The sequence below is a fragment of the Arvicola amphibius genome, chromosome 8, assembly GCF_903992535.2.
Source record: "Arvicola amphibius chromosome 8, mArvAmp1.2, whole genome shotgun sequence".
In the NCBI taxonomy this organism is placed as follows: Eukaryota; Metazoa; Chordata; class Mammalia; order Rodentia; family Cricetidae; genus Arvicola; species Arvicola amphibius.
In genome coordinates this window covers 62,826,701-62,849,856 of record NC_052054.1, presented here as the reverse complement: position 1 = coordinate 62,849,856, position 23,156 = coordinate 62,826,701, and the positions used below count along the sequence as shown (strand labels likewise).

The window sequence follows — 23,156 nt, the reverse complement described above, 5'->3', positions numbered from 1 at the left end:
ATGATTATAGGGCCCTAAAACTTTATAGCGTTTGATTTCATACGAAGTATAGAAACCGCAACATGAGGAGCTTTACTTCATTTTCTCATTTCCTTGGAGGAGCATTGTACTGATACAGAAAAAGACTATACAGAAGAATTAAAAACACATTCTCAGGAATGTAAAAAGTTTTAGCTAAAAATTAGGTCAAGGATATATTTTGAATAAAATAGTGGCAAAGCTTAACAACAGTAGTTAAATGATATCCTCAAGAAAACTTTAGTGTATTTTTACTTTTGGTACTGCTGAAGGCCTCACATATGGTAGACAAGTGCTTCTCCACAACCTCTATGGCCAGCTCCTACACTTTGATTCTTTGGGTTAAATGTTCCATTCTAATAAAGTTTCTTTCTTCAAATTAAACAGTAAGAAAAATTATACTTTGCTGTACAAAAGCTATTGCCAGTCAACGTAGATGCTAATTATGCCTTCTGTATTTTACCGGACAATCCATCCCTATGAGTATATTGTTCTCAATTCATAAAAAGTTCAATATTCTTCTCAGTCATTCTACTGCATGGACTGGCCTTGTGGGAGCCTAGTCTGTTTGGATGCTCACCTTCCTAGACCTGGATGGAGAGGGGAGGACCTTGGATTTCCCACAGGGCAGGAAACCCTGACTGCTCTTAGGACTGGAGGAGGGGGAGTGGGGAGAGTGGGAGGGAAATGGGAGGAGGGGGAAATTTTTAATTAAAAAAAAAAACTAAAAAAGAAAAAAAAAGTTCAATATTCTAATTTCTTTCCCATTTAATTGCTGATGCCACACAGATAACCCCCAAATTACACAATGAACTTGAAAACTTTGTGTTGCAGTTTTACAATATCCGATGCCTTTCAGATGATAAATGTTCTGTTTAGATCTTGTCAAACTGACACCCAGGAATTACCTGGAAACAGGGACTCTTAAGAAATTGCCTCCATCAGGCTGGACTCTGAGCATATCTGACAAAAATTTTCTGGGAGGGCCTAGTCCAATTTGGGCACCACCACCCTGTGCTAGGTGGCACTGGGTTGTATAAGGGAAGTTAAGCCATGAAAAGTGAACCAGCAGGCATACCTTCTCCATTGTCTACCTTAGTTCCTGCCTCCATGTTCCTACTCTAGCCCCTGCTCTGGCTTATCTTAATTAACTATAATGCATAGATGAAATAAACACTACTCCCCAAGTTGGCTTTGGTCATAGGGTTAGTCACAATTAAAACTATAAGTTAAGCAATAGTTAGTTCAAAAGGTGGAGCCATTCTCAGAAATTATAGACATGCTCATTTCATACTAATGTGATTTTTCATCCTGTTTTTCCCAGAGGGTGCAAGAAAAAGGCACTGGGGCAAGAACTGTACCATCACAAAGTTGAGGCGACAATCATAAATTATAAGGAAGACTTTGCAAGGAAATACAAAACAATGACTAATTTAAATCCTGAAGGCAACCAGGTATATCAATGTAGTCTTGCAACACACACGTGTGTGTGTATGTGTATAGTTTTAGCCTATTCTGAATTTTAATTGTTCTGCAATTAACAATTATTTTGTAGACTGTAACATCAAAGATTAGCTATGGAAGATGAAGACTTATTCCTCTGGTAAATCGCACAACTGTCTGACAAGTGTGTGGTTTGCATGCATACAACCATAACCAGTGATGTACTTTAACTCTTGATGAGTGTTGTTCTATCATTTAAATTAATATTTTCTTAAGACTGAATTCCTGGATATTGTGCAAGTGAATTGGGGCTGAAGGCCTTGCTACAGTCACTTATGTTTCTGTCCAATATGAAGTCTCTGATGACTTGCAAGGTTGGAACTTTGACTAAAGACTTTGCCACACATACTACATGTATAAGGTTTTTCTCCAGTATGGATTGCCTGATGAGTAGTCAAGCTTGAACGCACACTAAAAGCTTTACCACACTTATCACATTTGTAAGGTTTTTCTCCAGTATGAGTCCTACGGTGACTTGCTAGGTGTGAATTTTGAGTGAAGACTTTACCACATTCATTGCACTTGTAAGGTTTTTCTCCAGTATGGATTGCCTGATGAGTAGTCAGACTTGAGTACACACTGAAGGCTTTGCCACACTCGTTACACTTGTAAGGTTTCTCTCCTGTGTGGGTTCTGCGATGATTTGCCAGGTGTGAATTTTGAGTAAAGACCTTGCCACATTCCAGACATTTATAGGGTTTTTGTCCAGTATGGATTACTTGATGGGTATTTAGGTTTGAATGTGAATTAAAGGCTTTCCCACACTCATTGCACCTGTAAGGTTTCTCTCCAGTGTGAATTCTCTGATGAATTGCAAGGCTTGAAGTCTGACTAAAGACCTTGCCACATTCATTACATTTGTAAGGTTTTTCTCCAGTATGGATTACCTGATGGGAAGTTAGGCTTGAACGCACACTAAAAGCTTTGCCACATTCATTGCATTTGTAAGGTTTCTCCCCAGTATGAACCCTCCAATGCCTTGCGAGGTTTGAAGTCTGACTGAAGACTTTGCCACATTCTTCACATTTGTAAGGTTTCTCCCCACTGTGGACTCCACGATGACTTGCAAGATGTGAATTTTGTGTGAAAACCTTGCCACACTCATCACACTTGTAAGGTTTTTCTCCACTATGGATTGCTTGATGGGTTGTGAGGCTGGAATACACACTAAAGGCCTTTCCACATTCATTACACTTGTAAGGTTTTTCTCCTGTATGTATTCGCCAATGATTTGCAAGGTGTGAATTCTGTGTAAAGACCTTGCCACACTCTGAACATTTGTAGGGTTTTTCTCCAGTATGGATTACTTGATGGGTATTTAGGTTTGAATGTGAATTAAAGGCTTTCCCACACTCATTGCACCTGTAAGGTTTCTCTCCAGTGTGAGTTCTCCGATGAATTGAAAGGCTTGAAGTCTGACTGAAGACCTTGCCACACTCGTTACATTTATAAGGTTTTTCTCCAGTATGAATTACCTGATGATTAGTTAGGTTTGAACGAACACTAAAGGCTTTGCCACATTCATTACACTTGTATGGTTTCTCACCAGTATGAATTCTCTGATGACTTGTAAGGTGTGAATTCTGTGTGAAGACCTTGCCACATTCATTACATTTGTAAGGTTTTACTCCAGTGTGATGCCTCTCATGTACCAAAAGGTAAGAACGTCGAAAAAAAGCCTTACCACATTCGACACATTTGTAAAGCTTCTCTCCAGTATGAATTTGCCGATGATGTGCCAGAGAAGAAGTATAACTGAAGACCTTGCCACACTCATTACATTGATAAGGTTTTTCCTTAATGTATGCTTTGCGTCTTTTCATAAGTAGTGAACAATAAAGATCATATTCATGAACAAGGTGATCTTTGAAACCAATAGACGAAATTTGTTCAGATGATGAAATTGAAAAGCCACTGGTGATAGACTTAAGTTCATCATCATCAATATTCTCTGTAGATGGAAATGGCTGCATTTCAAGTAAGTTCCCAAGGCATTTTCCTGTATTCTTTCTACAATCTTGATGTCTTCTATGGGTGAATTTATAACTCCTTTCACTGTCTTTCCTCTGAAACTCAAAATCCTGTATGTTCTTCTGGAGTCCTCTGGAGGAATAGTCTTCAGCGCCATTGCTTTTATATCTTTCTGACACCACTGTCTGGTCTATTTCCCCTGAATTGCCGCTCTCTTTTGGTGGTAAATCTTTAATTTTATGTTCAAGAGAGTTGACTAGAAGACATAACAGATTTTTCATTAATTAAGACAGATATTCCACAATGAAAAAAAGTTCCAGCAAAATAAAATTTATTGAGTTAACTTATCAATTTTTAGAACCATAAAAGATAATGTAAGCATTATAAAATGAGTGATCCCATAATTAATGTAATTAATTTATATGTAATTTATATCATCAGGAAAAAGTGACTGATTCAAATAACCCATGACCAAATTACTCATATTGACTAAAGTAGCATAAATCAGGAAAAGAATATTTTTCCATCATATAAAGGTACATACTAATTGCCAAAAAAATTGGCTATACTATAACTGAGGGGAGGAAAGTAGATATTAACAGCATATTCTGTAGAAATATACACTAAAGCACCAAAATAAATTAAAATGGAAGGCAATAACAGTTAAATTGATATAAGTAGGTGCCGACGTCTGGAGCCAGCTCCAGGGGATCCAACAATTATGTCTGAACTCTGCAGGCACCTGAACTCCTGCACGCGCTCACACACACACACACACACACACACACACACACTTAATTAAAAATGACATATTAAAAATAAAATATCACATGTTGTAAAATGATAAACACTTTCATATTAAGAATAAACAGGGCTTTCTATTACAGTAGTACAAAAGAAAAGAAACATAACATTCAGTCATTCAACTGCTGTGTTTTTGTGTATAAAACAAAGTCATTATATAGAAAATATAACTGCATAGCCATGATTATGAAACTAAGACTAACAATACCTAAGACATGGAATCAGCCCTCAAGTTCATCAACAGATGAAATAATAAAATTGATTCATAAACACAGGCTTTACAGAACTATTCAATGATAAAGAATACATGGAATCCTGTCATTCATTAGAAAAACTGACAGAACTGGAATGCACTGCATTAAGCAAAACAAATTAAATACAAAGACAAATGTAGCATATTTTGTCTTACATGTGGAAACTTTTCTAAAAAGCCTGATTCAAAAAAAACTATAAAGTAGAAGAGAATCTATCAGGGAAGAGGAAAGAGAAAAAGTAGAGTAAAAAAAAAGGGGGGGTGGGCATGATCAATTCAAACATGAATGGAATGTTTGCTGTCTCTCACTAATTTAGATAAGTAATATGTCATGTTATGGAATATTTGTTTAAACTGTGAGAATATGTGTCACTGTGATTTGGATTAATAAAAAGGAGAATGGCCAATAGTCAGGCAGGAGAGAATAAGTGGGACTCCTGGGGAGAGAGAAGGAACTCTGGGAAGAAAGGGGGGAAAATGCCAGTGAGACACTGAAACAGTCAGACATATGGTACTGAGCAAGAAACTGAGCAACATGACATAACGTATATTAATAGAGATAAGTTAATTTATGTTATAAGAGCTAATTGGGAAAAAGCATAAAATAAGGTGCAGCTTTCATAATTAATGATAAGTCTCCAAATCATTATTTGCAGGCTGGTGATCCGAAGATAGCTAGACAAGAAAACTTGCTACATTTAGCACCCAACATTCAACACATAAATCTACATAGGGCCTGAGAAAGTTAGAACAAAAAGTCCCAAAGTGTGACTTTCTGGTGACCATGTTCTTTCGCGTAGGCACTTTTCTTACAGCATACAGAAACACAGATTCTTTAAAAGACTCTGCTGTACATCAGAGCACTTGAGCAGCTGGTATGCTAGGTAAAAACACCTGCTGCATCTTGATCTCAGCAACTTTCCAGAGCTGGGATCATTAGGCCAAAGGAGGCAGAGCCAGTCACCAAGCCATGTGCTCACCCTAGAGAGTAAAGGTTTGGTTCATGTGGACAGAGAAGGGTACAGACATGCATAAACTCAGATTCGAGTCAAGAAAGCCTCTGAACAGGTTACAACATACAGTGTGCTTGAATGTATGCTTAGGTGCTAAAGAAAGAAAAAATGGGTATGAAAAGTCATAACAAAATCAATCAATAAATAAATAGTTTAAAAATAAAGTAATTTTTAAAAAGCAATGAAAGGATGGGAAATACATAGGGCTGGATCTTATATGTTGCTTTGATGACTTTAAAATTTTTGAATGCTGATGAGCAAAACACAAATGCTTCTGAAAGACAGTCAATTGGGGAAAAAAGCTAAGTATTTTAAGAATGTCTTAACTTCATAATGTAAGGTAGGAAATGATGGGGGAGCTAACCAATCCCTTGTCTGAGGGGCGTGACCCCTCGGGGTGTAAAACACCTTTAAAAGATCCGTGTGCTTTTGTTTTCACTCTCTTTATTTCCTGCACTCCTCGCTGGAACCTAGGCTTTTGTAAGTTACCTTTTCTTTCCTTTATTAAAGCTGAATATTATATATTAAAGCTAGCCTGGTTAATCATAATTGCCGATCGACCACGCCCCTTCAAGGAAATATGATGCGTTGGGGAAGATGTTATGCCTATGACTCTACAGAAAGCAAACATCTATAAATTGCTTCAAAATTAATGAAGATCAGATTTGTTTGGGAGAAAGCTCCTAAAAGTCTTGGTTATAGAAATGAAGAAAAAACAAGCAAACAAACAAAAAACAAGAAAAACTAAAAAACAGATAATGTACATGCTGATCCCTCTACATGGGAATAGCCCTGAGACTGGATGAAACATGATAAATCTTGTTTGCTAAAGAGGCCTCATGATTTTTATTCCATATCATCTTTACAAATGGCATGGATAGAGGTTTGTTTATATAATCCAGAGACTTATAAAGTTAACAGATCCTTTATACCTGCTAAAACATAGAACAAAAATCACCTTTAGCTGACCTGTACACACCATTCTATATTTGTTTTAATGCAGAAACATGTTACATAAAGTTTGTGTTTTCAGAAAATAAAGGGATCAGATAACAATAAAGACAAGTATCTCAGGTGACCCAGCAATTTAGAATGTCTCTGCTGCAGTTTCCTAAAAATTCTGTATACAGGTTAATAGATAGTCATCTATTATAGTCATGTACCTTGTAGTCATGTTAGTTAGATTTTCTAAATATATAAATATATTTCAGTTAGACAGATAACCTTCAAACCTTTCAAAGACCTACAGATTTTGGCATTTAGAATGTTTTAAGAACTTAGGACTTTTCTCAACAATGAGACACATCTGCTCCTGGCATCACCAATCTACTTCAAGAGGATGATGGGCATTGAAGAGGCTCCTTACGGAGTTTGTTAGCCATATGGGGAAAAAACTGTTCTTGCCTAAACTATTTGACTGAAATGAATATTGAAGCTGCTTAATGAAGATGTTCCTGCTTCATGAAAAAGTCTGCCAGACATTCTGCAGGACAGAGAAGAAAGTGACTGACAAACTGCCAATACAGGAGGAACTGTCTTTGAAATTTCCTGCTTCATGGAAAAGTATGCCAGATACTATGGGCCTGTAGGCTGAAAATGAGTGCCTGCAATGTTACAGAAGAACTTTGGGAGACTAGGCAGCGAGATGTCTTTGTCACTTTTAGAGTTTTGGAAGTTGCTTACAATGCACTTCTGTTAACTTAGGCAATATGATATTCTTCTTGGGGTCACTGATGGGAGTTGAAAAATAGTTAATTATAGTTTTCCTTAGTTATGATAAAAGATCAAGTAGATATAAATATTGTAACTATAATTATTGCTTGATACCTGTTTTGTAATATGTAATCTTGCTATGTCAAAGTTAAAACCTTCCATTTTATTTAGATAGAAAAGGGAGGTGATTTGGCAGGTGATGTATGCTGTGCATATGTTTTATTGCCATCGGTTAATGAAGAAGCTGCTTTTAGCCAATGGCTTAACAGAGTAAAGCCAGGCTGAAAGAGATATAGAGAGAAAGTAGGTGGAGTGAGACACCATGTAGTCACTGAAGGAGACAGATGTGCCCCAGAACTTTACTGGTAAACCACATGGTAAAATTTAAAATATTAGAAATGAGTTCAATTGAGATGTAAGAGCTAGCTAGAAATATGAATACGCTAACAAGCTGAGCAGTGTTTTAAATAATATAGTTTCTGTGTGGTTATTTTGGGTCTAGGCAGCCAGGAAACAGAAGAGTAGCCTCTGACTACACACAGATGAATTGGTTATGAACACATGGTCTATTACTTAACTTGGCAACTAGCAATAATGTTACAAACATAAGTCACCAGAACAATATAGCCATGCCACGTACATGTCATCATTAGTCTTCAGTATCTACACTTGATGGAGGAGAGTTATCTGTCTATGTTTCTTTCATTGGTTAATTAATAAAGAAAACTGCCTTGGCCCTTTAAGAGACAGAAAATTAGGTAGGTGGAGTAGACAGAACAGAATTGTGGGAACAAGGAAGTAGAGTTGGGGAGACGCTTCAGGCAGTCTCGATAGGGAGTCTCCATGCTGCTCCTCTCCGAGATGGACGCAGGTTAAGAACTCTCCTGGTAAGCCACACCTCGTGGTGCTACCCAGATTACTAAATATGGGTTAAAGGAAGATGTGAGAATTAACCAATAAGAGGCTGAAACTATGGGCCAGGCAGTGTTTAAAAGAATACAGTTTCCGTGTAATTATTTCGGGTGTAAAGCTAGCCGGCGGCCGGGTGGCGGGAGGCAGCCCTGCCGCTTCTCACTACATACACTCAAAAGTTGAGCTACCTTATTGATTATACAGTAGTTCTATTTACTTTTTCTGATTTGTCTGTAATTAGTTCTCATTAATGAATCCCAATCTAGATTCCCCAAAACAGAGAACCCAAATTCCCTTTCTACCACATCCAGATCAAGGCTCACCTTTTCCACAATAGCTATCTTTCCAAGTGAAAGTGACATTCACTTTGGTAAAAATTGGCATTTCTGCAAATAGTAATGCTGAACTTCATTTCATATATCATTTCTCTTCAGTAAATATTTATTAAAGTTAGGCATCGTGATGTGTACCTCTGATCCATCTGAGGAGTCTGAGTGGCCTGTGCAATGTTCATCTCAAAAAAAGAATATATAAAAAGTAAAATGAAAAGAATACAACATTTCTAATGGGGTGGGAGCCTGGTATGGTTCTAGCTTAGCTAGGCCCTAGGTATAAGCACCACCTCTTGCCTATCTCACACACACACACACACACACACACACACCCATTTTTAGGCGGGCTGTTTTCACGCTGGCTTATTTTAGGTTTTACATTTTGGCTATTAATTCACTTTTGGATATATGGTATGCAAATTACATGTCCACACTCAAAGGAAAATACCTAATAAAAAGTAACAAAAGCCTGTTTCATTTGGTTCTTCTCAGTTAGTCATGGTAGGTTTCACAATGGTGACAATAAGTACGGAAGAGGAAACATACTGAGACAGAGGCAAAAGACAGATGTTCTTATTATATCATCTGACAACTCAGCTTTTGAGTAATGCCTGCACTATTCTTGGTGTTAATTTTAGTAGCAAAATTATTTAATTAACCTGTGTGTACATAAATAGCTGCCTCTGTGTGTGTGTGTGTGTGTGTGTGTGTGTGTGTGTGTATGTGTATTATGAGTTTTATTTGTCCAGGGAAATTAAGTTCTAAATATGATAACATTTATCATCCCAGTGAACATTTTACTGGACAAAATGAACCAAGTAGGAAACCATTATGTGTTGTTTTGTGTTAGCCTAATTATTTCAGTTTTAAGTTTTATTTCTATTGAGACAGGCTCTCATTACAGAATTGGAACTCAATTATGTAGATCAGCTTTGTCTCAAACTCATAAAGATCCCCCTGCCTCTACTTCTCAAGTGCTGGGATTAAAGGCAAATACCACTAGGCCCAGCTTAGCCTTACTAAATACATCATTATGTTCAATATTAATCCCTCTCAGGGTGGCTCATCCAATTACCTATTTCCAATTAGATTCACCTCTTCAAAGCTCTATGTCAGGGAAGCATGGAGGCCCAAATACATAATTATATCAATTGTCAGACTAAAGCAGGAGAACAGAGTTCCATGCTAGCCTGGTCTGCAGAGATAACATTGCTACCTATCCTCCTCCCACACAGAATGTTCCATTTCACACTGTCAAAGAGAGTCAAACATTTCACCATGAACCTTGTATATAGCACCTCTGTCAAAATTTAATCAAATGGCCATCAATGGTAGCTCATGCATCTAATCCTAACACTTGGAAGGCTGAGACAGGATGCTTACCAAGAGCTGCATAGTGAGTTTCAGATCAGTCTGAAATGAAGTGTGAGACACTACCTCAAATACACAAAGAAGAAAAAAGATTAAAAACAAACAAAACTACCAGGACACCACGAGAGAGTTAAAGGCTAAAGTTCTCTACTGTAAAGGATAGTGACAGACTTATGTTTCCCATAGAAACCCCGACTTGCCAATGCACAGTGGTGCAGCTTCCACTCTACCCTCTGAGAGCTTACCTGTCCTCACAGCTCTTACATATTCTTGTCCATTTGGTTTTCTGGTTATTACTGCCTTACTCTCCACGATCCAGGACCCTTTCTCTTCTTCCAACATAGACATAATATTCAGATTAGGAAGTGTGACTCCTGTTTATAAAAAGACAGTAATACCATGTAGTGAGGTTTTTATAGAATATCTGTCCTATGCTAATGTGGGGAGAGAGCATGCTTCATATAAATCTAGAAAAATACAAAATCATTACTGACAGCCTCCTTCTGGGAGTTTAATGGACAGATATCTAGTTATGTATCAAAATGAATGAATCAAAAGTTCAGGGAAAGAAAGCAAAGAATTAAATGTAGTGGGACTCTAATACAGTCATTTGTATCTAGGGTAAACATAAAATTTAATAGCTGTTCCTCACTATATTTAGGGCAACAGTAGAATGTATTGGTGTTAGTTGAAGGTACCAAACCATGAAGAAATCACAGTAGAGAAGAGTGACTGCTTTCTATGATTTATAGATTTGTTTTCTGTTGTATGATTTTGGTCACAGACTATCCAGACACATCTGGAGATCTTGCACTATTAGGTACTGCAAGCAGTACAAAATAAGAAGTAAAGGCTTTGGGAATATGATGATTTCCTCCAGAAAGCATATAGACCAAATAGGCTTCGGTACTCCTAATACAACTTTTGTGTACTATCAATAAATATGCTTCTAAACAGAGGTTTAAAGTTCAGGTCACAGAAACTGTTTCTCCCTGTTGCCAGAGGGCCTAAAATTTACATCTGCATGTGGCTCTCCTTCTTTGAACACCCCATGCAACACAGAACACTCAACATTGCATACTTAAAACACAAATCTAGGTGACATGAGTCATGCGTAGTGACATATGCCAGTAATTCCAGCACTAGGGAATGTGAGGCAAAAAAAAAAAAAAAAAAAAAAAAAACTCTTAAGTTCAAGGCTTCTACACTATACAACTCAAGAGATCAAAACAAAAACAAAATCTACCACAAGGGCCAGAAGTAACACCTAGTGATTGTTGGTGAAAAAGTCTTAGGTTCTATTCCCAATGCAGAGCAAGAGAAGGAAGAGGGACAGTGGGAGGAAGAAAGGAAGAGACCACATGGTTCCCCCAAAGGCATGGAAAGAAAACTGCAAGGTTACATGGCAAAGATTCCCAACTCTTGAAGGAAGTCATCCTTACCGAGGGAGACCAGGTTGCTGTAGTTCTCCAACATGACATCCCTGTGCAAAGCCCTCTGTGCAGGGTCCAGGCATTCCCACTCCTCTTGAGAGAACTCTATGGCCACATCACTGAAAGTCAACTTCCCCTAAAAGGAAACAAACACATTTCACTATGTGGACACTTAGGATCTTTACAAAAAGACAAGAAAAGGGGAAAAACAGAAAGACTGAGTTGATAAGACCAAACCACCACCACTCTGTGAGATTACAAACTATATGTCTGATGTGGGAAGTCCTCCTATATATGTGTTGCTTTTATTGGTTAGTGAATAAAGAAATTGCTTTGGCCTGGCAGGGTAAAACAGAGATAGGTGAGGAAAACTAAGCTGAATGCTGGGAGAAAGAAGGTGGAATCAGTGAGAAGCCATGTAGCCCTGGCTGGAGAGAACTTTATCCAGAAAGCCACAGCCATGTGACAATACACAGATTAATAGAAATGGGTTAAGATGTAAGAGTTAGCCAATAAGAAGCTAGAGCAAATGGGCCAAGCAGTGATTTAATTAATACAGTTTCTCTGTGGTTATTTCAGGAAGTCTGGGTGGCCAGGGAACAAATAAACAGCCTTCCTATAACATATGTTTTTGCCTAGTTCTCATACATACAATTCACCTGGCATCTCCAGAGTTATAAGAATGGATTTGTTTCCTATGATTATGATAAAAGGTAAAATGAAGTCCTGAGTTACAGGACAATTTCCAGGGCCCAAGACGACCAAGGCAGGAATAGGTTCGAACTTCAGGTCTTAGTCCCCATCCTCCATGGAGAGGATTGGGGCTGAAGGCATGAGTGAATACCAATGACCAAAGGAATTAAGTAATATATGAATAATGGAATCTTCATAAAACCTCAAATCAGTTTAAAGCTTTCACCCTACATTCTGCTATGGGGAAAGTACTGAAGTGTGGCTTACCCAAGGAGGGCCTGAAAGTCACAGCCCAACTCATGTACATCGCGTTTTGTGTCTTCTCTGAACAACCTGTCATCTGGAATCTTTGGAATGTTCTTTATAATAAATAGGAAAAGGTAAAGGGTTTCCTTGGTTTTGCAAGTTGCCCTAAGAAATGAACCATAAAACTGAGGAGGAAGCTGTATAGATCCTTGTTGAGCATATTCTGTGAAACTGAGTCCTCCAGCTGTTTAGTGTCAGAATGCAACTGAATTAGCTGACACTGGGCTACAGTACACTGCAGAACTACTTGACTGGTATGTAGGAAAAACCCCACACGTGTGTAGTGATGAGACCAGCAGGCCTGCTTTTCGTCCCGCCCAGCTCCTGCATGGCTAGCTTTACACCCGAAATAATTACATGGAAACTGTATTCTTTTAAACACTGCCTGGCCCACTAGCTCTAGCCTCTTACTGGCTAATTCTCACATTTTGCTTAAGCCATTTCTAATAATCTGTGTAGCACCACAAGGTGGTGGCTTACTGAGAAAGATTCAGCATGTCTGACCTGGTGGCTGGCTTCATGGCGACTGTCTCAGAGAGGAGAGGCATGGTGATTGCTTCACTTCCCTCTTCCTCCCAACATTCTGTTCTGTCTACTCCACCCACCTGAGGGCTGGCCTATCAAATGGCCAAGGCAATTTCTTTATTAACCAATGAAATCAACACAAAACAGAAGACCCTCCTACATCACATGTGGGCTACCCTAAACTTTCTGATTAATGAGTGTACAAGACCTACCCTTGTTTCTCCTATGTTCCTAAATTAAGATGCATCAGAACAACACTGTATGTCCCTAATGTTCTGCTTTGTAATGAGATATTATGGTATCACGTCACAGAGCATTTCTCATGTTTGTAGACAATACAAAAATAAACAAAAGCCAACAGAAGGTCTGCTCCTTTCATTCACTGCCCACTCTGATAAACGTTCACTGTGTCCTCCGAAATCTTTTTTCACCCCCTTTTGCACAATTCCCCTAACTACCACTTGGTACTTATTTGATAAAAGAAAAAGAAAAACCCACAGGCTCATATAACTCAAGTAGTAGATAAGATGTTTGACACACCCAGTTCAGTTTCTAGCTGAGCTAATTCATGCAGTGTCTTCTGAGATGACATCATGGGGCCTTAAGAAGTCAGCTCAGTGACATGACACAGGATCATTATCCCAGCACTTTAAAGGCTGGGGTGTGAGGATCTCTATGAATTCAAGGCCGACTGTACTGAATACTGAGTGCCGGGCTAGAGTGGGCTTATTACTTTGTATGTTTAAATGTTTGCTAAGAGGTATGTCTGGGTAAGACAGGAGTACCTGGTACCCAAGAAGGCCAGAGGAAGGTGTTAGGTTCTCTGAAACTGGAGTTACAAATGGTGATGAGCCTCCATGTAGATGCTAAGAATGCAACACAGCTCCACTGGAAAAGCAGCCAGCTCTTTTACCTGCTGAGTCCTCTATCTCTCTAGCCTCCCCCCCCCCCCAAAATCATTTTATAAGCAAAAAAGTTGAAGGTACAGCTCAAGATCCTGTGTTCACTGGTCAGCAGTAAAAATACGTAGGAAAACAAAACATGATATTAAATAAACCCAAACATTAAAACTATCATGACCACCATTTTCTCCAGAGGGTAGAAAGCAGAGAGGTGACTAGCTAGGCATGCAGCAATCATTACTACACAGTGAGAGGAAAAGAAGGTGGTGAAGAGAACAGCAGTAGATTTACTAAAATCAACACATTGATATGGTTACAACACAGAACAAGGTAATCAAGAGGACTATGTTTCCTCATCACAGTCTCAGGAAACATGCAATCCAACAAAAACACTCTGCTTTATACACAAATTTATCAACAATATGTAGACCACGAAAAATCCAAAAAACTTTTGGATTTTAGCAATGAAACCTGAGATGGTATGAAAATACAGGAACCACTTAGAAGGGTATAATTCTAATACTAAGCCTAGAGGGGTAATTTGTAGCACTTATCAAGAACCCAATCAAGATGTGTTCACTGAGCACTATGTGAGAACTATGTACATTCATTTATAGAATGCTCCCACAAGATTGTGAAAAGCATTGGAAATGGTAACTTACTTTTGTAAAACCAAGCCTCTGGAGGTTGAAGCTACAGATTTTACTATGGGGTCAAGGCCAGTCTGAACTATATAGAGTTCCAAAAAGCAGAGTGAAAGACTGTCACAAAAGAAAGGAGTATGTCAGGCGGTGATGGCACACACCTTTACTCCCAGGACTTGGGATGCAGAGGCTGGTAGATCTCTGAGTTTGAGGCCAGCCTACAAAGCAAGTTCCAGGACAGCCAGGGCTATACAGAGAATCCCTGTCTTGGAAAATCAAAAAGAAAAATAGAAAACAAAAGAAAATGAGATAGATAGAGAGAGAGAGAGAAGCTACTCTACTTTCCTAATGGGAAAAATTACAAAATAAAGTACCCTAAAAAATCTTTTAAACTCCTGAAAGAACTACATCTGTGGTTTCCTGGTGTCTAAGAAACAGTAATAGGCAATGAAAAGAATGCTTCAATTCACTTCCTAAAATTCAGGACTGCTTCCAAATTTATGATGAAAGAGTCTGTTTGGGATACACATTTACATTTACATTTTTACTTTTGAATATTTAATACTAATTAATAGGAGGAAAATATTGTTTTTTATTACAAGGAAATATGCTCCCAAGACTAAAAAATAGAGTTACTTTTATCAGAAATGTGAGATTCAGAAGAGTCACATGGGTACAGCAGGATCTACAGGATAGAAGTTCTGAGAATGTTCACAGAGCCCCCTTTGTTGAGCACTCAGGCTGGTTCATACTGACAGCTCAGGCAGTAAAGTGCTTGCCTGGAAAGCAAGTTGACCTGAGTTTGTATCCCCAGCATCATGTAAAAGCTGAGAGCATCTGTAAACTCAGTACTGTACTAGTGGAGAGACAAATCCATGGTGCTTAGTGCCCAGCCAGCTTAACCAATTAATGATCTCCAGATCCTATAAGACATGCTGTATCAAAATAAGAGTAGTAAGCCGCTCAGGAAGATGACTGATTTGACTTCTGGCCTTCAAACGTGCCTACAATGTATGAGCATACACTCACATGAACAAGTACATACTCCACATACACAGAGAGATGATAGCCCAGAATGCACTGAGGAAGCAGCCTTAGCTACACAAAAAGATAATCTTACTCTCTCTGAAAACAAGGGGAAAAAAATCCCCTGATATCTTAATGGTGAAATACAACACCCTCTAACCATTATCACAACTTTAGTTGCTGAGATGTTCTTTTGGAAACAATGACTACTGACATTCTATCCTGCAGTATACTGGGCTATGAAGAATGCGGTTTCACATGAAGGTCTTCTTATCCCCATAACTGAAGAAGTATCTGTGTGTGCATGTCAACATGTGATTTCAAAGTATAGTGTCTTTTCCCTACATCTAGAGAGCTAACAGTTCACTTAGATAGCCCACCTGGTCAATCCTTACTAGGCAATCCTTAGCACAAGGGCTGCTTCTAGAACATATTCAATAAAAGTTTCTTCCATGTTCTGTATCACAGGATTATTGTGAAGATGATATCCAGTGAACAAAACAAAGCTAAACAAAAACACGAGGAAGAGCATGTGAAATGTCCGTGTTACACTCAGTGCAGGACTGCAGCTTCCATGCCTAACAGTTCAGGGAGAACAGAAAAAAATGTGGTGGTTGGGGACGATGACAATGACAGTGGCTCACTGTACCTTCATGGCAGACATTACTGGTTCTTTCTGTTTCTTCATTCTCCTCCTCCCAGTTTCTTCCTTGAGTAACTTGAGTATTCAGAAGTCAGTCCTGAATACCAAAAGCACACAATTAAGATATCACAGGTTTGTGAAGTGCTTTCATTAACAAAACCCTAATTTTCTGAATAATATTAAAAGAGAATGGGCCTGCATACATATACAATGCTAGCACTAAAGGCTGAGGATTGTGAACTCAAGGCCAGTCAGGCTAGTGATTTTCAGGCCTTATGGAACTAGTAGAACTAGCAAAACCTTCTCTCAAAAATAGTAAAATATAATGTTCCAGATAAACACAGCCACTTCCCTTCCCTTTTGGAGATGAAGGCACAATATACAGCCCAGACTGGACTTGAACTCATCATCCTCTTGCCTGAGTCCCCTGCGAGCTGGGATTACAGGAACATTCAAACCAGCTAAGCAAGGCATCCACTTCCTGTGCCACAGCCAGAGTCACTGAGAGAAATTCACCACGCAGAAAGATGGACCTTTTTAGCCCACTGCAGCAGGGGCTGTAGGGACAATAAACTACTATAGGAGAGACAACAAGAAAGTTGACACTTTTAGAAAAGAGGAAAACATCCCACCACTCCTCCATATTACACCTGTGAAACCAAAGGGTGACCTTGTCTAAAGGAGTCACATCACTGTTCTGGCTGAAGAAGGTCTAAACGGGGGCACTAATCCTCTAACCTCAACATTATTTATTCACTTGGAAAGTGCCTTAAGTTATCTTTTCCAGGCTGCCTTAAACTGTCCATATTCCTACCCCAGCTTTGCTTCCACACGCTGACATTACTGGTGTGTGCCAACATGCCCTGCACAATCTCCGTTAACGTTAAACTGCTCGTGCCCGGCAGCTACACATTTTGCAATTCTCTACCTCACCACCAACATTTAAGCAAAGCTTTTTCAACAAAAAGGCAAGCTCAATAATAACCCTATTAACCCATCAACTCCTCCCTTATCTAGCCTCTCCCTCCCTCATTCTGCACTATATCCTTGACACCTTCCACCTGCTTTTCTTTCTCTCTAGCCACCCTCCACACAATGGCAGCTCAGCTCGTGTCCCCTCACCTCCCGTTGCTTTCTGTACTCCAGACCCTGCTTTCTGTATTCCCTCCGACGGGCCAGTTATCCCGCCGCAAGCCGGTCCACTGTCACCTGCAGCTTCAGCCCTCTCTAGTCCCCTCATCGCCTGGCTCTTCCCGCACCAACCACAGTCAAGTCTCCTCCCCAGCCGCAGAAGTGTCTGAATCCGTGTCCCTGATCCTTTCTGGGTGCTTCTTCTCTGGGCAGCCCTCGCCTCGCTCTGCTGCCATCTCTCTCCCACGTCCCTACTTCCTCAGTCTCGCGGCTCTCCGCGTCACGCGGGTTGAGCTGGGCGCACAAAATACAGTTCCCGGGCATGGGTAAAGGTTCTCCGCCGCAGTTCCAAGGGAGGAAACCAGTCTAAAGGCTCTGGGCAAACTCACCGGACTACAGGATTTGACCTGCGCTGAACTGCTTCCGGGCCGCGGCGGAAGTGCTTCCAAGCCAGCTCCGGGAAAGTAGACGGCGTCAGACAAAGTGATTGACGTTGTCGAGGGGCGTTACTAGAGGGTATAGACGGACTGAGACGAAAATGTAAGGGGAGGTCGGTGAGTACGGGTGGTGTCCAGAGTCCAGAACTTCAGCAGGGCAGGAGAAAGGTGGTCAGGCTAGTGAGGGTTTCAATGACCAAATGGCGTGATGAGGGCTGAGAACAAGCTGGTAAGGGAATGTGGGCGGGGCCAAGGCCCAAGTGATGGACTAAAGTGGAGGGTGGGCATAACACGCTCCTGGGTAGTGTACAAAACCAAACCAAAACAAAACAAAACAAAAAAGTGGAAGTGGGCGGATCCAGTTCTGTAAGAGGGTTAAGGGCCAGGTTACTCTCCCGCACAGTGTTATCAGCCTCCTGTTAATTTCACTTCCGAGCCCAGCTCTTAAGTAGGACAGATTCAATAAGTAGCCATGGGTATGCATGAGTAGGAGAGGCAAAGGCCATGGTGAGCTTTTTTTTATTTTTAATTTGAAGAGTTTTTTTTTTTTAATAATCGCCTGTTTTCAGTGTTATAATTGTTTTCTGTTACAAAGAAAAGAATTGTATTCGCCAAAGTTCTTACTGTTTGACATTGAAGATCAATGCTTTTCTTTAAGTGTCCTGCCTCTCCCTCTTCTCTCTCCTTCTCCTCCCTCTTCCTCCCTCCCCCCCCTCTCTGATCATTCCCAGAGCTTCCTGTCTGATAGACATGTGCTTTTCCATCAAGTTCTTTCTACAGATCCCAAAATATTAACACGCCTAACACCTAACTTTAGTTCAGAAACAAGTGTCTACCAACTAGTTATTAGTTTTAAACAACAACAATAAAATCAGGAAAGAAGTTTCAATATTACTGAGAGTTAAATTCAACAGTCAATACAGAATGAAAAGAAGATAAGAAACTTTTAGGAATGCAACAGTGAGGCCTGGACAGATTGCTGTTGCAGAGGCCCAAGCTATCTCCCACATTAATGTACTAATTTTCATTCTTGTCATTCTGAACACTTATTTTTCAATACATAGTCTTTTATATCTTGATAAATATCCTTCTAACATGTCATAACACATAGTGATTTTATTTTAAATCTTTTACATGTTTAATGATATTTGTTCCTTTTTTCATAAACATGCTGACCATTTCCATATCTTGTTTTGAAAAAATGTCTATTATAAATTTTCACCAAGATAATTGCATATTAATAAGAAAGAACAAAAGCCTGCCCCTCCTCCTGCCCCTCCTCCTGCCCCTCCTCCTGCCCCTCCTCCTGCCTCTCCTCCTGAGGCCTGGACAGATTGCTGTTGCAGAGGCTCAAGCTATCTCCCACATTAATGTACTAATTTTCATTCTTGTCATTCTGAACACTTATTTTTCAATACATAGTCTTTTATATCTTGATAAATATCCTTCTAACATGTCATAACACATAGTGATTTTATTTTAAATCTTTTACGTGTTTAATGATATTTGTTCCTTTTTTCATAAACATGCTGACCATTTCCATATCTTGTTTTGAAAAAATGTCTATTATAAATTTTCACCAAGATAATTGCATATCAATAAGAAAGAACAAAAACCTGTTCTTCCATTGATGCTGGAACTTTGGCCAACTTTATCTTGTGGGGTAACCACAGCTGCTGGGAGTCCATCAGTGTAAGAGCTATTCCATCTCCAGAAGACAGCATTTCATAGCAATCCTCCCTATGCTTCAGCTCTTAGATGCTTCCTATTCCTTCTTACTGGATGTTCCTTGAGCCTAAGAGTGGGTATGGGGCTCCTATAGATGTCCTACTTAGGACTGAGTATGCATAGTTGATTATTCTCAGTACTCTGACCAGTTCTGTCTCTGTAGTAACTGCTCCCCACCACAGAAAGAAGATTCTGTGACCAGTGGGAGATCACCACAGACTTATGGCTATAAGTATAAATACTTTAAAATGAGCCTCTACTTCCTTATGGAGTAGTAATTCCCACTATCAGCATGTGTGTGGTTCCACTTATCACCCCTGTCTATGCCTACCAAATTCCTGAACCACACACTATGAGGAAAGTCAATTCTTACACACACTTTTTCCAGGCTTGGTATTAAAACCTAGATGGGGATGTAACTCAGTGGATAGAATGCTTTCCTGGCATGTGAAAAGCCCTGGGTTTAATCCCAAGGATTGCACAAATTTTGGCATGATGTGCTCTAGCATTAGGGAGATGGAGGAAAGTGGAACAGAAGTTCAAAATCATCTTAGGAAGCAAGTGACTTAAGGCCAACCTTTGTTACATGAGACTCCATCTAAAAACAAAAACTAAATCTAAAGTCCAGGCTTCTAGAAACTAGAAGACGATGGTAGTTTAAAGTAAATAGGAGTGCCTAATGCCCCAGCCTTCAAGATCTGTTTGCCTCTGGGCTTCTACATAAGAGCAGTGTGGACAAATTGTAAATAAAGACTCACACCATTGGTCAAAGCAAGCACTAAATAAATTTGCATTTCTCCAGTTCTAGAACACCTTTAAAATGTTCTGCTTTCTTATATGTTAAGAATTTGCAGGTCACGTCCTCTAAATGTGATGTTTATGAAATGCCCATTTTGTATATTACCTTTTGCATTTTACATAATATATTAAATAATTTTCCCTTTAGCCTTTTAAAATACCTCTTTCCCTTCAATTGTGTCCATGCAATCAGTATTTAGCAAAGGGGTTTTGGAAAAGAAACACCTGGATTCATACTCTTAAGAAGAACTTTGACTATCCTAGTACTGTTGAATTTATGAAAACCAGCTAAGGTTTTCATAACAACTTTGTCTTTCTCTTCTAGGACATGAGCTGTAAATTCTTAATATATGTGTTCTTAAATGAACCCTCAGCACAGCTACTGCTTGTGTTTCAATGAATTTGTTTATGCTAAATGTTACAATTCAATGGGAGACTATGTATGTATGTATATATATATATATATATACACACACACATTCATATATATATGTATATATACTAGCAGACATACAGACATATGAGATTTTTTTTATTAAAAATTTCCATAACCTCCCCTCTTACTCCCGCTTCCCTCCCCTCACTTCCACCCATACCCCCACTCCCTCCCTCTCCAGGCCAAAGAGCCATCAGGGTTCCCTTCACTATGTTAAGTCCAAGGTCCTCCAACTCCCCCTAAGTCCAGGAAGGTGAGCAAACAAACTGACAAGGCTCACAGTGAGCCCGTCCATGCTGTAGAGTCCAAGCCCGTCGCCGTTGTCCTTGGTTTCTCAGTCCTCCTCCACCGTCAGCCACATTCAGAGAGTCCGGTTTGGTCACCTGTTCCATCAGTCCCATTCCAACCGGACTTGGTGATCTCCCGTTAGTTCTGTCCCACCGTCTCAATGGGTGAACGCACCCCTCACGGTCCTGACTTCCTTGCTCATGATCTCCCTCCTTTTGCTCCTCATCAGGACCTTGGGAGCTCAGTCCGGTGCTCCAATGTGGGACTCTGTCATTTTCTCCATCCAATGCCAGGTGAAGGTTCTATGGTGATATGCAAGATATTCATGAGTATGGCAATAGGATCTGGACATTTCTGGCTCCCTCTCCGCAGCTGCCCAAGAAACTAGCTGGGGGCATCTTCCTGGACACCTGGGAACCCCTCTAGAGTCAAGTCTCTGCCGACCCTATAATGGCTCCCTTAATTAAGATATATAATTCCTTGTTCCCATATTCACCCTTCCTATATCCCAACCATCCTATTCCCACAAGCTCTCACCATCCTCCACGTTACCCTTTTCTCTCCCCATCCCCCATCCCCCATCCCACCCCACCCCCAAGTTCCCATTTTTTGTCTGGCAATCTTGTCTACTTCCAATATCCAGGAGGATAACTATATGGTTTTCTTTGGATTTAGCTTCTCTAGGATCGTGAATTATAGGCTCGATGTCCTTTATTTATGGCTAGAAACCAATTATGAGTGAGTACATCCCATGTTCATCTTTTTGGGCCTGGGCTACCTCACTCATGATGGGGTTTTCTATTTCCATCCATTTGCATGCAAAATTCAAGATGTCATTGTTTTTTACCGCCGAGTAGTACTCTAATATGTATATATTCCACACTTTCTTCATCCATCCTTCCACTGAAGGGCATCTAGGTTGTTTCCAGGTTCTGGTTATTACAAATAATGCTGCTATAAACATAGTTGAACAAATGCTTTTGTAATATGATTGGGCATCTCTTGCGTAAATTCCCAAAAGTGGGATTGCTGGGTCCTGGGGTAGGTTGATCCCGAATTTCCTGAGAAACCGCCACACTGCTTTCCAAAGTGGTTGCACAAGTTTGCATTCCCACAAGCAATGGATGAGTGTACCCCTTACTCCACACCCTCTCCAGCAAAGGCTATCATTGGTGTTTTTGATTTTAGCCAATCTGACAGGTGTAAGATGGTATCTCAATGTTGTTTTGATTTGCATTTCCCTGATTGCTAAGGAGGTTGAGCATGCCCTTAAGTGTCTTTTGGCCATTTGAACTTCTTCTCTTGAGAATTCTCTGTTTAGTTCAGTGGCCCATTTTTTAATTAGCATTTTAAAGTCTAGCCTCTTGAGTTCCTTATATATTTTGGAGATCAGACCTTTGTCTGTTGCAGGATTGGTGGAGATCTTTTCCCAGTCAGTAGGCTGCCTTTTTGTCTTAGTGACAGTGTCCTTTGCTTTACAGAAGCTGCTCAGCTTCAGGAGGTCCCATTTATTCAATGTTGCCCTTAATGTCTGTGCTGCTGGGGCTATACGTAGGAAGTGGTCTCTTGTGCCCAAATGTTGTAGAGTACTTCCCACTTTCTCCTCTAACAGGTACAGTGTGTTCAGATTGATATTGAGGTCTTTAATCCATCTGTGCTTGAGTTTTGTGCATGGTGATAGATATGGATCTCCTTTCATTCTTCTACAGGTTGACATCCAGTTATGCCAGCACCATTTGTTGAAGATGCTTTCTTTCTTCCATTGTGTACGTTTAGCTCCTTTATCGAAAATCAGGTGTTCATAGGTTTGTGGGTTAAGGTCTGGGTCCTCTATTCAATTCCATTGGTCGACTTCTCTGTTTTTATGCCAGTACCAAGCTGTTTTCAATACTGTAGCTCTGTAATAGAGTTTGAAGTCAGGGATGGTAATGCCTCCAGAAGTACCTTTATTGTATAAGACTTTTTTGGCTATCCTGGGTTTCTTGTTTTTCAATATAAAGTTGATATTTGTCCTCTCAATATTTGTGAAGAATTTTGATGGGACCTTGATTGGGATTGCATTGAATCTATAGATTGCTTTTGGTAGAATTGTCATTTTTACTATGTTGATCCTCCCAATCCACGAGCAAGGGAGATCCTTCCATTTTCTGGTATCCTCTTCAATTTCTTTCTTCAAAGACTTAAAGTTCTTGTCAAATAAATCCTTCACTTCCTTGGTTAGAGTTACTCCCAGATATCTTATGCTAATTGTGGCTATTGTGAAAGGTGATATTTCT

At 39.8% G+C, this 23,156-nt stretch overlaps 1 protein-coding gene across 1 annotated transcript; it reads right to left on the bottom strand.

The window, feature by feature from the left end:
* Positions 1–768: 768 nt before the first annotated feature.
* On the bottom strand, positions 769–17,572 carry LOC119820846 (zinc finger protein 665-like). Its single transcript, XM_042055523.1, is given in 5 exon segments — positions 769–1,906; positions 1,908–3,748; positions 10,136–10,264; positions 11,333–11,459; positions 16,069–17,572. Coding segments are annotated over 5 exon segments (2,310 nt in total). The 5' UTR covers positions 16,108–17,572; the 3' UTR covers positions 769–1,732.
* Between the last annotated feature and the right edge of the window lie 5,584 nt (positions 17,573–23,156).